This window comes from Grus americana, chromosome 2 (genome assembly GCF_028858705.1).
Source record: "Grus americana isolate bGruAme1 chromosome 2, bGruAme1.mat, whole genome shotgun sequence".
Lineage (NCBI taxonomy): Eukaryota > Metazoa > Chordata > Aves > Gruiformes > Gruidae > Grus > Grus americana.
Window position 1 is genome coordinate 119,041,278 of NC_072853.1, and position 17,440 is coordinate 119,058,717.

Sequence of the window (17,440 nt, forward strand, 5' to 3'; positions counted from 1 at the left end):
ATCATGTAAATTTTCCTGAGTTTGGTTGCTTGCTTGTTTTTGAAGATAAAGGTTGGAACAGATTGAGTTGTCTTTATTATTTGCCGTCTGAGTCCCAGAGCAAAAAGAACACACACTTGTATCCTGAAACACTTACATATTCTTAGTAGTTTCTATGGATGTTTAAACGTTTGAGTAACTTCACAAACACCCGTGTAAAAAGCCTGTTGAGAATGCAGGCGCAAACTGCTCACAGTTTAATTTTCAGCAAAAAGATTCAAATTCTGAATATGACACCGTCCCTTTGAAAACAATCATAAAAGAGGAAATAATCTCAAGGAATAAGTTTGTTGAGCTGTGCTACAGCTACTCCCTACAATAGGGTAGTGAGAACAGTTCAGCTGGTTGTGGTGGCTTTCACTGTGTCAGGTTGGGACTTGGCAAACAGTGAACACAATAAACATAAATATGATGGGGATAAGTTTGGGAACTGGGGGATTTAGCTGCAGAAAGAAACCTGAGGTAAACTCATGGGTTTTGCAGTTGCAGTCTACTTCCAGGTAAGATGAAAGTCAATAGTCACATTACATTCTCTAAAGAAAACTTCTTACATTTTCCTCCTTAAATTTTGTAACTAAGTCTTCCGACTCTTTAGAAGCATATCCTTTAAAGATTTACTTCGTGTATTATAAATGTTCTCTTAAACAGATTAAAATTTTTATTTCTTTTTTATTAAAACATGGAAGATTTTCAGTAATGTGGGAAATTTGTGCAACTAATTGTGCTAGTCTGGCAAGTGAAAAAATCAAACTTTTTTTTTTTCTTCCCTATATTGTGTATATGTTTGTATATTTAAGTATATTTTAAGCCCTCGGGGTTCCCAAACTTTGCAGCTTGGATTATCCCAGTTAAAGAAGTTTCTTCATTTGCTGATAGGATTTTAGGATAATGAGTACGTTTACTGAGAAGTTCCCTACTGAGGAAAGTTTGCTGATAGGTAATTTCTGCTCAGGCAGAATCACAACTATGTTTGTAAATTGCTGTTAAACAGGAACTCTTGGAAACTTTGAAATTATATTTTGCAAACAGTTTTGAATACTGTAGGGTATCTGTCAAATACAAAAATTCTGTAACTCTTGATGTATTTTAGGTAAATAGAAGTGATCCTAAAGAAGTCTATTCTGAGGGAGTAAGATTGGTAATAATGCTGGATAGCGAAACATGGAAAATATCTTTCCTCAGTGGAAAAAATAACACCTGCATATAGCTGTTTGATACGCAGACTTGTTACCATTGGCAGGAGGTAGAACGGTAACTAAATTTTATCTTGGGCATCAGAGTTTTAAGTCTTCCATTTTCATTGTGCTTCCTGTCCTAGATCATGCTGTTGCCCACTGATGCAAATCTCTGGACCGCTGTAAACTCATACTGAAATCAGCACTGGAGTCAATTCTGTTAACTATACGTCAGGCTAGATTCAAAGGTAGTGCCTGTCTGTCTAAGGAAGATTTATACTGGTGAAAACAAACATGTAGATTTAAGTTAGGTAGTAAACAGACATTCTCAAAAGTCAGCTAGACCGGTTAGTTATTGCCTTGCCATGTGTTCATCTCTGCCCATGCAGAGCCAACAGAGTACCTTGTGGGAGCATCCTTACTCTGTTCCAGGCAAATCAGATTGGGGAGCAATCTCGGACTGGTCCTCCAGCAGCACCCCAGGATCAGAAACTTCTGCCAGAGATGCTGGCAAAAGTGAACATCTGTCCTGGGCTTTGAGGGTCTGCCTGTATGGGGGGAAGAATACAAAGAAATTCCCATTTCTTAGCACAGTTTGTTTAGCCTGAGCAGACGTAATTCATGTTAAAATACCAGAGAAGATAAGGAAACTGATTCCAGCTTGGTTTAAACGGCTGAAGTGCAAGCCTGTAGGGAACTGGATGTGTCTGTTGCAATTAGGATTGCAGATCTGCATGTTTTAAAATGCTTAATTAATCTATCTGCTAATCTGAAATAATGCACTCGAAATGTAACTGTAATAGTATACAAGTGCAAAAGCATCTAATCTGGTAAAATAGTAACTTCTGGCCTGTTACTTTTTGTCCTTTCAGCAGAATTTAAACTGATGTGGATAAAACATTTTTACACCATACTGAATGTCATTATGGTAGAGAAATTCTGAGGTATTTGATATGGTTTTTGCTCTTTCAGATGACAGCTGTGGCCATGTTGGCCAACTAACCAATTGAACTGTTTTACCTAGATGAAATTATCCGTTTTCCCTACGGAGTTTTCATGCATTACTATTTATACAGCTTGTATTTGCTTAAGAAGAGAAATCTTAATTGGATGTTACCTCATTGTTCAGAAATTGTCAGATGAAACTTTTTAAAACCTTGAAACTTTATAAAACCTTACTCAGAAGTAACTACTGGTATCAGCAGAAGTCTGTTAATGAGCCATTGCTTCTTGAACCATGTAAGGAGATTTTTGCCCTGTTAGGAGGTTGAAAAAAACAGAGTTGTTACAGAATATGAGGAGAGAGACATGGTATATATACTTAATTTAACCCCCTGTTAGTTGTAGCTGTTGTTCTTAAAAACCTTAAAAGTCCCATGTGGTTTGTAATGTTTTTAGTAAGGGAATTTTCTTGGAATACAGAATGTCTTGCTCTCTGCTTTGGGAATTACAAGGAAAACGGTGATATTGGAGGGTTTTGTCCACAAAGCCAAGAGAACATGATGCTAGAAAATGTTAGACCTGGCAGAGTACCAAAGCTGCCTCAGCGCCTCAGGTAAAAGGGACTTTGTCCGTTAGGAATGAGAAGGAACTGAGCTATCTTTTCCGTGTCAGAACATGCAGGAAGCCTACATTGCCGCAGCAGTTTGCGAGTCCAAATACTGATTTTTTTTTTTTTTTTTTTTTAGGCTACCAAGTAGGCGCACAACAAGCATAGAATAGAATAACAAACACTTGAACTTGTCCTCCTTTACAGACTTCTGAATCTTCTACAAAAAACCCAACTCCATCCTTTGCCACAGCCATAAAAACCTGCTAACTTGTGTTTTGGTTCGGGTATGATGTGATGGGTTAAATCAAAATTTTCTCCAGGCAATGTTGCTATCTAAATCTCTTTATGCCTACAAACGATCTCCATATGATAGGTTCCTTTGTAGGCCTTAAAGTCTTCCTAAAAGGCAGAAGAAGAAAGCAAAGATGATACCTATCGTGCCTCCATCTCATAAGATGTGAAGTCAGGAAGACATTTACTCCTCAGTTCATACCTCCGCACCTGAATCACATCCTCTTTGATTCAGAAGTAGGTTACATGAGGAATACGACTGCAGAGGAATAAATTACAGAGCAGTAACACCCCACAATGGAGACTTTATGACTTTTTTTGAAGGGGATAGATCCCATGAGGAAAGGAGCATACCCTGCGTTCTTCAGAAAAAGCCAAACCTGCATCTGTAAACTGACACTTGAGGCACTGGAAGCAATCCATATTTCTCCTTTACATAGGAAGTTTGTTCTCTGAGTGCCTCGTATCAAGGAGACACTGAAGCAAGTCCGAGCACAGGGTCTGCTGCACACCTAATGTATCTCATCAAAGTGATGGGAAGGAGCTGTTGAAGTATTTAGTGTGCTCAGCACTGTTACACATGCCGTTCCAGTCAGATACCCCATGATATGTTGCCTTGACTCTGTGCTCTTAGTGTCCTAAGATTTCTACTAGAATTTAGGAGGTCTACCAAAAATGTTTTTTCCCATTTCCTCTTTCTTTTTGTTGGCAGCCCTGCTTCTCAAGAGTTCTTCTGTATCACAGAGGAAGGCCTGGTAAATGTAGAAGTTCTTACAGTGCTTCAGGGTTAAGGTGGCCCAGATTAGGATGGCTAAAACCATCCGACAATCCAGAATAAAGACAGCAGGAGGACATGGACAATATGCAGGCATCTCTGCTTATCCTTTACTGCACCAGACACAGTGCATCGCTGTTGGCAGACTGTCCGTTAGCAGTGACTGCATACTTCTGTCACGCTCAGGTGACCAGACGAAGCAATAGGGTTGGGCTGGGTCAGCGTCAGGAGATGTGTGGTGAGAACTGCAAGTCAGCACAGTAATGGATCACATGCAAGAAGTTTTTCTTGCTTCTGATTGTTACCTGTCAGTATTTAAGTTCATTATAGTAGTGGCAATGAACACAGTCCCACTAACAATCTATATAGGAGGCAGAGAGGTTGTGTATTCGAAAGTGCGTACAAGAAAGGGCTAGAAATGTGTTCAGCACCTTTTGCATACGAGTATGATGGATTCACAGCCCATCCAAGCAGGGAGTATTATCTAGATGTGAATACCTCACTATTATGTAGTGATTTAGGTGAACAGGTTCACCAATGTCTGGTTTGACAGGTGTCCTCATTCCAAAGTTACCCTGTATTTGGCAGCAACTGTTACACAACCAAAAAGAGCCCAAAGACCAAACAGGACACATCAAAATAGCACTACTTTCTCCTCTAGACTCATTTTGGGGCTGAAGTATGCAGGGATTGCTCCTGCATATATTATATAAGCTTGTTTTCTGATTTTAAACTGACCTAGCATTTTAAGCACAACTAAAAATCATCACTGGACAGCAAAAACTTCCTTTAAATAATTTTTTTTCAGAATATATACTGAATTTACAGTGTCTTACATGGTAGCTGATTCAGTTTTTTCATGTAGTGCTGTCTGTAGAATATTTTTACTTGTTAAAAACAGAGTGAAGATGAGTTTCTGTGTATATAACCAGTTATAATACCAATATTTAATGTCATTTGCTGTAGTTCTCAGAAGTGTAATCAAAAGATAAAGTGAGGAGTCTGATCACTATAAAGAAAGATTAGCAGATTGAATGATGCCTTAGGAGACCTCATCATTTTGGATGCTGCTCATGGAAAAATCCAACAATTAAAGTTTTCAGGCACCACATGCTAAAGTACTTAACTTCAGTGCAGATCCACCCATTAGCAAAACATTAGCCTCCCCACCTTAAATTTCAGGTTGGACTTTGCATGCCATACACAAGCCTCGAAGCAAGAGATGTTTTAAATAAATAACGTCTTGTTGTTTGTGTATACAATGCTCCTTTGCTGAGATCTGTTTTAGTACTTACTGGGCAGATCATAAAGCAAGAAACAAAAATAGCCCCTTAACAATAAACAGTACAAGGTAAAAAAACTCACCTTATTTGTCCCCAAACTTGCAAGACTGTGTAACCACATACCTTTATGTCTAGAGGTTAGTCAAGGGCAGCAGGTGTGGGCGCGGGGAATATACAGTGCTACACCAGGCAAAATACCAGAATTAAATATAACCTGGGAAGTTTATCCTGATTTAAAAAACTAAGCAATACTGTACTTGAAGTTTACCCATATGCTGTTTGCAAGAAAGATCAGTCAAAACACAAGACTGTAAAGAGAAGAAAGAAAAGAAATACTGGGTTATTTATTTTTTGTAGTGTTTAATTTCAGTTGGAATAATAACACATTTCCTACATGTTCTGTCTAGTACTTTCTATACAAGGAACTCAAGGCTTCTATGAGTGCTAAGTCAAGCATCTTGTCAACCCTGGGAGGGAGGAAAAAAGAGAGGCCAATTTTCTTCTTCCACAGTGCTTTTGCATGGAAGACCACAAGATGTGGTTCTGCTTTGTTTCCCTACACCGTCAGGAACAGTGGTGGCAGTGGGATATGATGGGCTGTAGGAGCAGCTTTTGTGGCCGCAGTCTCTCAATTTTGAAATAGTTTGCGTATTGTGAGGGGTACCCATAACACAGGCCTTGAACTTCAGCCTTTTATAAGAAGCAAGTACCTAGAAACTGACATCAGAATAGCCGCCATCACTTCACCCCCCTCTACTAATGAACGCCCCATCTCCTCAAGGCAGTAGCTTTTTGGATATAACCAATGACTCAGTTATTTTTAGTCTGCATAAACATAATACTTGAAAAATCAAATGAAGGTAAGAGACTGAATGGGCACATTTGCTGTGATGCTCCTGTGTTTTATTATGCCCTACTACTGTAGTAAGTGGAGTCAAAGCTTTGTTAACAGCTGGGCAAGTGAATGACAGAGAGGACTGAAATCGGAGAATTAAAGTACCTAGTATCTAACTGCTCTCACACTATCCACGCTCAAAACATACAGGGTAAACCCAGGCCAGTAGCCTGATCTGCAACTGCTTGCCTGAGCTCCATGGGGTGGTTATTTGTAAGCTGTCTGTCTTGACATAAGAACAAATCTAAGACTTCTCATGTGTTTGTGTAATTTGAAAAATAACAAATTAATTCTAAAAGGATAGTAACAGAGTCTACTGTGCTGAAGATGAAAAATGCAGTTTTTTAGTGCAGTTTTTTAGTATACATAGGTAGATGTACGTGTGTGTATATATATAAAAATAAATAGGCTACTGATTAGTCTGGGAATCTCAATTGCTTTTGCTCGCAAGTTCTCTGCTGGACTTCACAACAAAAGACCGATCAAAACCGCAGTGTTCCCACCTGTATTTTGACAAACCAGCATCTGTCAAAAGCAACAGGCTACTTTAGTGGCAGGAGGTGCCGATAATTTAAAGCCACATGAGCCCTGCGGGATACAGTATAGAGGTGGGAACTGTTCTGTGCTAGAGACTGAAAGCCCTTCAAATAAAGGGGAATCTGTGGTTTTACTTTTTCCATTTAATAGAAATACAAGTCACAGAACAAACCAAACGCCTACCCTCTATGTGGGCAGCTCGTGTCAGCCCCAAGGGAAGTTTGTGAAAGTGGCTTGGGGGATGTGTAGTCCTTTTCTTGAGAATAATCGATCAGTGCAAAGGGAAGGGGAGCTTCCCAATACAACACGCTGCGCACATTTGACACCTTTGCCTAAATCTAGGGCTGGAGACAGAGTGATTTTATTTTACAACTTGCCAGTAGATGGAGCAAACTGGATAGCGGGATACACACTATTTTTCTACAGTCACCGAAATCAAATTAATTATTAAAAAAATGCAGCAGTGATCTCTGGGACTCATGCAGCCCTTTACATCTGCTAGGAAGGTGCTTATTAAAAGTATGTAGTTACATATAGACATCTAAGTGGAAAAATTAACCTTGAAAAGGCTCCTCCAGCTCTCATCCTTGCTGGAGCAAAGATCGATTCCTGTATGCAAGCAGGTCTGTGCTATGACAGCCCTCCCTGAGGTACCCCGGTGCCTCTTGGAAGAGAATAATCTCTTAGAATTACTAAGCCAGTAGTCCCAATTCTTGTCTGTTTTTCTGGACAGTATCTCTTGGGTGTTTCTTTCTCTTCCCATATTTACAGTTCCTCTTATTATTCTGGCCTTTGCTTTTTACTTGTGTTGTTTGATGTTGAATAAGAATGGTAAGTTAAAGAACTGCCTTACGCTAGAAAAAAAACCCCAACCAACAATGTTGTTTATTTGATTATATTTTTTTGACTGCTGCCTGTTACTATCACTCCAATAAGAAATAATTCATGTTTGTTTTCCAGAACCTCACTCTTCTTATTCTGATTTTCATAGCCTCAGTGTTGTCACAATATTGCAATACCTTCTAAAAGTATATTTTTATAGCATGAACTGCAGGGAACAAGCTTGTGTGCGGGTGGTATTTAAAAAAAAAACCACAAAAAACCCCACCAAAACCCAGCAAACTATTACTATTTGTCACTAGTCCTTCCTATTTCAAGCAGAATGGGTGCCCTCTGCAGGTAACTATTTTCAGATGAGGTTTTTGGATGTGTGCCCCCTTTTATTTCTGACTGTCAAGGTCCTAGCAGGATCGACCAGTACTATTTTGTGTGTTTTAAAGTAGATACTACAATCCTGACTGCAAACCCAGGCAAGCAAACAGCACTGAGACATGAGTGCACCAAGCAGCTGGTTTGCATCCAAATATGATTTTTCCCTAATGTATGTGTGGGTGGGTGTTGGAGTAAATATTTTTCCTGCAGTTTGACAGTGTTTTCATTGTTTATTTTTACATCTTTTTTAATGGTAAGAAGGTAACTATAAAGTTGTACTCTGTAGTAGCCTGCTGTTTGAACGTGTACAGAATGAACAGGCAAAAGGGATACAGTCTAAACACGACTGAGAAGGCATCTTGCTTGCCTTAAAGAGGTCATTGTATATTCCACCGTCTTCCTTTTTCTCTTCAGTCAGTCATGCCTATGCAGGTTATGGTGTCCAAGTACTCCGAGTGGCCTGTGTAAAGAGGGAGCTGTTTGCCTCTCTGAGGCAGAAACGCTATGAAATTACTCATTCTCCTGGCTCTGTAACACAGAGTTCTGCTTGGTGACACTCTGACAGTGCGGAGAGAGTGAAGGAGATCAATGGGGATACTGGTGAGGTCTGAGCTGCACTTGATGTCACATCAGCTGGTAACAAAGCCTTGCGGCTGGGCAGCAGCCAACAGCACAGCAATTTGGGGAGCAGGAGAGTGGGGACCAGCCAAGACTTCAGCTACCTGCCTCTTATGGAGAGAGTGGCACCAGCAAACTCGCTGGCAGCAGCTAAATGTAAAGGTGTGAGAGGAACCCAACTGCAGCTTTAATCTGAATGTACGTATTTGTTTTCTCTTTCCTCTCTCCCATCGCTACAGTGACCATCTCTTAGCTGAGCACAACGCTTCATCTCATCCCAAAATGCTTTTCTGGCACAGCCAGCCTGAACATTATCACCATCACCAGTATCCCACCAGTAACACCAGCTACCTGCGGTAAGAAAAGAACGGGGGGGATTTTAAATAATAGTTATAATGCTATAACACACAAGAATGCAGACTGCAGCGCCTTTGCTAATTCACAAGTTCAAGCTTTCAAATACAGCAGATGACTGTAGACCTTTTGAGAAAAGCTTGAGCAGTACAGTCAACATATTTACTTTACTGTAGCTCCACAACTTTCACAAACCATGCCACCATACATGTGTGCTCGTTACAGTGATAGGAATGTTTTGCTGCTTAATATGATATTCACAGATGTGTTAATTTTTTGTTTCTTTTTTTCAAATTACATTTGCAGTCTGTGGATAAAGCTCTGTTTAGATGAAGTAATACAGACTTATAAATACCTTGATGTTTCCCATCTACTTTGATTATCTGCTGAAGCTCAGCCGACCTGCAGGATCAGGACTATGCGCTGCTTGTCCTTATCAGTCCAGGCACACTGCTTTGCATTGAAATTCTGATGCAATATACAGTTTATTGCATCAGCACATTCCTGTGAGCTATGAACCTACTTTACCTCTTCGTGACTAAAATATTATTTGTGTACAGTATTCAAATTTTTCTTATAATTAAAAATGATTATGCTTTGACAAGAGCTAAGCTCATAGATTCCAGATAATCTTGATGTTAATTGAGTTTCAATTTATAATGTGGTTCGCTCTCTGTATTAAGCTTTAGCTTATTACTTTTTGGTTAAATACAGTGTATGTAAACACGATAGTGTTTAATCATCTACCTTGATATGGCTTTTTGTATGTTGGTAGTCTCACACCAAGTACTGTATCACAACATTACTTCTGCTCTTGCAGAATCATTGAGTAGCATGGTTTTATTAGAAAAGTGTGAAGTTTTAGGTTAAAAAAAAGCAAAGGAATTGAGGCCATATTTGAGTTCCGACGTGTGAACCTAATGAAACTGCAACAGAGTTTTAGAAAATGAATCCATTTTAATATAAAGGTCAGGTTGACTTGAAATTTAGATTGGCTAATGCCAAGTATGTAGCAAACACGGCGCTGTTTCTGTTGACTCAAGCAGTAAACCAGAAAAGAAGAATGAGTGCTGGAGTTCCTTGATGCAATCCTGTTTACAAGTGACATGCACAGTTCCCAGTGCAAAAGGACCAAACAGCAAGGGAAAGTGAGGATGTCCACTCGCACCTCCGGTCCCCCCTTGTTCAGCCTAGAGGACGTGTGTCCCCTCCCAGCTTTTCTCAGGGCCGTGCTCTCAGAGGGCCTGTTTTCACCTTGGCCTTGTCTTCCTCCATTGCTTCCCTGTATTTGCTTCTGTTTCCCTAGCCTTACCCAAGACTCTCTGCAGTTGCTCTTCCCACACACTTTTGAGCACCTACCTTTAGGTTTGCATGGGAGCAAGCATCTGTATTTTGGTATTGAAATACAACGTAGGGGAGACACTTCCATAAATGAAGGATTGTGTACAGGAGGAGCTAACGATATTGGCCCCTCAGGCTGATTGCCATAAGCAGAAAGGATTCAAACCAGTTCAGGCAGTAGGCTTCAGTCTGGTCCTAACCACCAAGTTGCTTGGCTCTGCCCTCAGTGCTTAACCTTTAGTCAAGCACCACACTTCAGTCCCGCATCTGGACCTCAGTAAGGCTTACATAGAAACAGCAATCAACTTCAGGGGACGATGCCAGCCAGCGTTAGTGAAGAGCAGATGGAGAAAGGAGTGTCCCAGGATCCCTTCTCCCACATCCCAGTAAACCTGTACTTAGAACGCATTTATGCAGTTATATTTGCAAAATCAGGCTCCCAGTGCACAGACTTGCTCTGTTGTACCAATTCCAGTTGGTGGGTCTGGTGACAGGGATATGCAGAAATGGAATGGCAGGACCACAGGGAATGTCACCTCTGGTAAGTTAGGCTTGGGGATTTGGCCAGCTCGGAGGGTTAGAGAAGCAATTTGAGATCTCAAAATGCTTAACTCCTGTTTTAGACAATTCCACCAGGCAGGTAGAAAGTTTTGAATGCTTTTCATGTAGGCAAAGCTTGGGGGAGAGCCAGGAGGAAACTCATATCGGTCTGTAAAGTGTACAGAGTCTTCCCTCTCCTGTAGCCTCTGCTCTCAGCCTTACTGAAATTCAAATATTTACAATTTAGGCACAAATTCTGCAATCTCATCCTCAAAACAGGCTCATGTGCCTAACTTGTGGGACTTCGCATGGGGCTTATATTGTCTATGTTGCAGAATAGGAGTTTTATTAGGAAAAGAGTATAAAGGATGTACCATGTGTGCATAGTATGTGGATTTTCAATGGTTCCTATTTGGTTAAACCTACTCTAGTTCTCTATAGAATACAGACAGCATCAAAAGTGTGACAGTTTTTTTTCCAGTCAAGACTGTTGCTCATAAAGAATATGAACAACTTTACTTTTGCAATAGAAATTGGTATTCTTTATTTGCTTAGTTTTTAAATTAGCTTGAACTTGACACTACTCACCCTAAGTCCAATATATAAGTTTAGCAACAAATCATCCTGAAAGTTATATTATGGGAAGACTAACGGAAAAATTAGGATGAAAAATAAAAAAGCTATGGGAGTAGCTACCATTCATACTACAATATGCAGAATGTCAACTATAGGTATTAAAAAAAAAAATCACAAGGCTATTTTAAAAACTGAAAAATAGAACAGAGAAAAATCTGTTTTCAAGGTTTCTGTTTGTAATCACTACCTGCCTAAAGATATTTTTAAACTCTTTTGGGAAAACATGAGAACACTGCATCATAATCACAAAACCTAGAGATTTAAGTTGAGTACTTGAGATGATTTGCACTGATGCTACAACTCCATATATTGGAGTTGGCTAGATCTGGCTGGAAAGCGGTGTTTGTGTGCACTGCTGATCCTCAGCAGATGATCTGAGAATGGGACTGATCAAGTCCCAAAGAAAGCAAACACATCACAGGCCTGTACTTTAAAAACAACAAAAACCAAACACACACCACAAACGTCCACAGAAAACTTCTTGTAAATTAGCCAGGGATATAAATAATGCTAAAGAAAAAGATATGCACGGTAATATCTGTAATTTAAAAGAAAAAGACATTTTGTGTCCTAAAATAGCTAAAGCTAATATCTTCAGAAAAGCTAACAGTCAGTTTGCTTATCATGGACAAGCTTTACCCAACTTTTAAAGACTGAACTGCAAGAGGGATGGGTCTTACTGTATTCACTCAAGATACCCACAGCACAGGTTAGAATTTATGTCAGAAGAAAACAACTCCCAGTATAAAAATCATCAATTTATGATCTTGTAACTGCTATGTAGCTATGCTAATGTAAGTATAGTAAGCAGATAAACCAGTTTTGCTATGCATAAATCAAACCATATCTGGCTTCTCTGGTTTTGGATCCTGTCTTAACTTATCTCTGTTGTAAGCAGAAAGTGCACTACTTTTAGTTTTCCACAAACCATCACTTTCTTTTTTTTAATCACTTACAAAAGTGTTTTTTAGTGCTACTTATGCTACCTTATTTGTATAAAGACCACTTTAGGTCTACAAATGTCCACTTAGGGTAAGAGTTCTCAGTTAAAACTCTCTAATTCTACAATGACAGGAGTTTATGCTACCTTTGTAGCGACCACTGTTGTATACTGAATAATGCCTGCTAATTTCTTAACTGGACCATAAACATCCCATAACAGCCACTAAAATTAATTAATGCCATCATTTGGGTTGTTATATGCTAGCACTTCCGAAGATGAATATTGCCATCATAATAATCAATTAGTGAATTCAGGGAACTGTTGTCATCTTGTTAGGCTTAAAAGAGGTATTTTGTCTGTGGTAATTTCAATTCGTCTCACTAAAAGCTGTAACTCAGTAGCTAGTGCCTCTATGCTAGTGACTTGTCCGTAAGCCCATGCCCTCTTCATAAATTTGCCTTTTTTTTTTTTTTAAGCTTCCTGTTATATGCAGATGAATTGTTCATCTGTCCAGAGACAGTAGGGAACTCTTACATCACTTACAGCACCAAAATACCAGTACCATTTTCTGGAGAAGCTAGCAGTCAAATCTTAACTTACAAATTGCCTTTAAAAATCTTAAATCATGGTTCGTGTGCTTCTCTTTAGCTTTGAGAAGGTTGTGTGTACATTTTGAACAGCTAGTATTTTGTTAATCATTAATGAAGTTCGGGCCTTCCTGACCTGTATCTTTTCAAAAATTTGTGCAATTGTACTTAAAGCATGTAACTGTATGATGAAAATAAATTTTACAGTCTCAATGCTTTTCTGTAGTTTGCTCACTAGGCCTATAATTTTAATGAAACTTTACATAAAATTATTTAACAATCCTCTGAATGATTAGTATTTGAAGTTTTTTGAGAACCCTTAGTGACATGAAGCCATGGATTACTTACCCTATGAGCACCTCCTCAATGGACTACGTATTTTATGACCAGAGGGGACAGGACTACAATTTAAACCACTGGCAGTTCTTCCTTGCACCTCTCCTAGGCTTCTCCAACTACCAGGCCATTATAATCAGTACAAATTACTTATTAAAAGCTTAGCTGCCTCTTGGATCCAGTCCTTGGAGAATATAAACTAATCAATTTTATTAGTAGCATAAAATCAAGCTACTTCAGTAATTTTTACAAAATACAAACTTGTATTCCAGAAACACAAATTTGATGGTACTTGAATACACTTGGATTTAACTCATTTGGGTCTGTTACAGGAGAGAAAGGCAGACTTAATGCATCCCAAAACCTACAAAATGGACTTAAGTTGCTATAAAATGGGCCAAGAAACAAGTCAAAGGCCAGAAAGAAACAGAGGAATTGAATACTAAGCAAAGAAAATTCTTCATAGGTAGTACACTTTTCACTTTACCACAGGTGCCTAGTTTAACCTGAAGATGACATTAGCTATAGCTGCTTCTTGTATGTCCATTTACAGCAGGTTCCTTCCAGCAATTAGGTGATAAAAGGGCTCTGACCTGAGTATGTTACTCTGAGCTCCAGTCATTTCTGAGTTAGTCCTGCCTGCAGGTGCCATGTCAACCTTCACCTTTGTCAACACTTTTTGTTTTAACAAGCTGGAGACTTTGAGTCCAGGATGCAGAGGTGTTGAGATTTCATTTCTCACATTAAGCAGCCTATCTATAAGAGTGTACATTAGGTAGTATACTAGACATAAAATCTAAGTATTTTTCTGTCTTGCATTTTTCTTTTAATGAAGAATGTTAATTGGTCTTTTAGATGGCAATGGGATTTGGGTTCTTTAGGGCAGGCTTCTCGGTGTTCTTTGGAAAACGCAGGTCAGGATAAGGTAGATACTGTGAGCAACTTTCCTTTCTACTACCTTTTCTCTCTTCTGGTAATAGTAAGTTGACCTACTGTGATGTAAAAAAAATTGCCTTATGTGAGCTTGAGACTGAAGTAGGCCCAGGGCTGACAAAAAGGACGAGGCTGGGCGCTACCTCTTGTGTCAGCCATTATGCCGGCCCCCCTAGTGCCTGAGGAGCTGCCAGGTATCGCTTTCTGGCCGGGAACAGCACCCCCTCCCTCCCTCGGGCGTGTGACCGGGAGGTTGTGACAAAGCCCACGGCTCGTTATCCAAGCTCCGCTTTCCATGACTGTTCTCGAGGAGGCGGGTAGCGCTGGGGCAACCGCCCCGGCCCAGCAGTTACAGGCCCGGCGGCGGGAGAAGAAACCAGGCCCTCATGGGGCCCAGCCCGGGGCGAAAGAGCCGGTTCTCCGGCTGCCCGGAAAACTAACGGCGCCACAGCGCTGCGAGCCCGCCAGGCGAAGTGCTCGGTCTGCAGCCACTTCCTCTCCACCTCTCGTCCTTCCGTTTCCGCTCAGCCCCCGCGCTTCCGGGGAGGTGCAGGCGGGGGGAGGAAGGAAGCGCGCCGCAGCAGTGCACGACGGGCCCTCCGGCCCTAGGGCGGGGCTCCGGGGGCCTGTCACCCGGTGACGTCGCCTGGCGTGAGGAAGTGCCCACTCATTGGCTGGGCTTCTCCCTCACCCTTCCCTACCTTCCTCTGATTGGGCTCTTCGGCGGCGGCCAGCCAATCGGCGACTCTAAACGCGAGAAGTCCCTGCCCTGACAGCCAGTCGGAGGTGGAAGTAGTCGCCATGTTGGCGTGAGCGGCGGTGCTGCGCGCGAGAGGGGGCACGCCGGAGCGGCGCGCGGCTGCCGCAGCGGCACCGGGGGGGGAGGCGGGGAGCCCCTCACGGGCGGCCGTTACAGCCGCGCGAGGCGGGTCTCTGGCGGGGCTGTAGCTGGCGGCGGGCGCCCGCGCTGCTGCTGCTGCTGCCGCCGCCGCCGCCGCCGCCGCAGCCTCCCCTCTGTGAATGATGCGGCGGGAGGCGCCGCTGGGCTGGGTCGGAGCTCGGACGGTGGCAGAAGTAGCGGCGGCCCTGGGCAGCGTCCGGTCGGAGGCGGCGGGGAAGGGCGCGGCGGAGGAGGAGGCGGCGGCCGCCCGGTCCCCAGTCCCCCGAGGCGGCCGGGCGAGCGCAGGATGCTGAGAGCGACCCCGCGCCCTGGTCGCGCCGCGGGGAAAGGGCCCCCCCGGGGCTGAACGCGGACTCCCCCTTCCCCCCCCACCCTGCACGCGCTTCCCCCCTCCCCCGCCCCCCCCCCCCCGCGCTTCCTTCAGCCCCTCACTCTCCTGGCGCCGCTCGCTGAGACGCCGCCTCCCGGCGGAGCAGCGGCGGCTCCGGGGCTGAGCGGCTCCTCCCCGTCCGGCTCCTCCCGCGGCGGCGCGGGAGAGCGGGGGGCGGCGGAAGATGGCGTGGGTGCTGAAGATGGATGAGGTGATCGAGTCTGGGCTGGTACACGACTTCGACGCCAGCCTCTCCGGCATCGGGCAGGAGCTGGGAGCCGGTGCCTACAGCATGAGGTAACTCATCGCCCCGGGCGGAAGGGGAGCGGTGGGTGCCGCGTCCCTACCGGCCTCCTCGGGCCGCCTTGCCCTCCCCGTGCCCCTGGCAGGGAGCGCGGGAATGAGCTGGGGCTGCCTCCCCCCCGCCCCCTTTCCCTCCTTCCTTTTCTTTTCTTTTTAATCCCGCTGGAGTTTCTTCCCGAGGAGCAGGCACGTGGCGGAGGCCGGCCCGCTGTCTCCTGATCGGTGCTGCTGCCGCCTCTTCCCCGGTACCGGCTGCCGTGTGCCCCGCATGGCGTGAAGGGGCTGCCCCGGCGGGTCTCCCCCCTGCCCTGCCCTCCCCTGCCCGCGGATGGTTTTTCGAAAGGGCGGGCTACTGCTTAGGCTGGGATGCTTTTGCCCTGCGTGTATAATCTCTACCGTAAAAATGATCTTTTTCTGTCCCTTGGCTATGTAACTGGACCCTGTGTTTCAGAAGATGATCATCTTCGACTCGGCAAATATAATTCTGGTTAATAATAAGCAATAGCTGTTTTCTCTAACACTTAAAAAAGGTTCTTTCTCAAGCAAGTAAACGTTGTGGTAGTTAATAGGGTATTAGTATGGTTGTACTTTAATCAATCTGTTTATTCTTTCATATTTCTGTGTAGTATGTGTCCTTAGTGACGTTTTCCTTTTTTTTTTTTTTTCCCCTCTTTCTGTCCTTAATCAACTTGGCAGTTTCTTTACCTTTTGATTGTTTTCCAGGTTTTACAGTAAAAGTGTTTAAAGAGCGTTTGGGTGTGCTTTTTCAAAGTTAAGATAAAACTGTACTTGTTTGAAATAAGTACATTTTGTCTCAGTTATGGGCAGAACGTGTGGATTCCTGAGTGACTTACTAGCGTGAAAAAGGAAAACTGCTTTGGAGACACTGGGAGACATTTTAGTCTAAGGCTTTCAACAGGATTAATTAGTATTTTCAGAGTTTGGAGCAGTAAAACAGCAGTATTTGATAGTTTTGATGGCTTAGCTTGTATAGAAGACGTGTTCTCACTCAGGGTTACCTGAAACTTGGGGGCCACCACAAGTTTCAGCTATTATATACTTTTTAAGGCAGTACTTCCCAGGTGGAGCATTAGAATTGCAGTGTCTTTGTTTGAAGTTATAAATAAGGGTTTCAGCTGAAAAGAAAAGAGGACCCTTTTGCTAGTACTTGGGATTGTGACCTCAGCAGGTTTATGGTGGCATGTGTATTTGATGGGGTTTTTGCTTTGTGTGGGGTTTGATTTTCTTTTTTTTTTTTTTTTAAATTAAAAATAACTTTGAGAACTTGCCAGTTCAGAGAACAAGGTGATTCATCTCTTCATGAGAATACTCCTGATTTCATATTCAGCTCGTCTGGATTTTATTCCACTTCTGTCCCATTTCTGTCTTTGTCAAGTGAACATTCATCCCACAAGTGGTGTGCCAGTTTTTGTGGGCAACTCTGTGGCAGTTGCCTGGATGGCTTCTCAGCATTTGGTTTCTGGTTATCTTTTCCGTTTGCAAACTGCCACGGATAATGCATGTGCTCCAGTTCAAGAACCATTCACCCTTCTCTATCGGGATCCAGTTCTTTCTAGGATTTCTTATGATTACAAGTCTTGAGTTTTGACTGGAATGGCTTTTTAAAGATTTCCCTTTCTTTATGTAGACTTCATTTCTCCTCCCAGTAATACACACGATTTAGTTTATTGAAACTTTAAGAATTTTAATCTTTACTGTTATGGTGTAGACTGTTTCTTCTGCTTGTATCATTCTTTTACGGTGGGCAGCAAACCCAAGTAGTTTTTTAGATCCATGTACCCGCATATCTGGATATTTC

General features: G+C 42.6%; 1 protein-coding gene across 5 annotated transcripts in view; it reads left to right on the plus strand.

Annotated features, from left to right (window-relative positions):
- Nucleotides 1-17,440, plus strand: part of UBP1 (upstream binding protein 1) — a 58,395-nt gene that overhangs the window by 2,718 nt on the left and 38,237 nt on the right. For 3 of the 5 annotated variants that reach the window (XM_054815271.1, XM_054815272.1, XM_054815274.1), the window contains exon 2: nt 8,617-8,733. In XM_054815271.1, coding sequence (XP_054671246.1) covers nt 8,617-8,733 — 117 coding nt within the window. Of the gene's footprint in view, nt 1-8,616; nt 8,734-14,834; nt 15,616-17,440 lie in introns of those variants that run through there. The other 2 variants (XM_054815273.1, XM_054815275.1) reach the window with 1 other exon arrangement.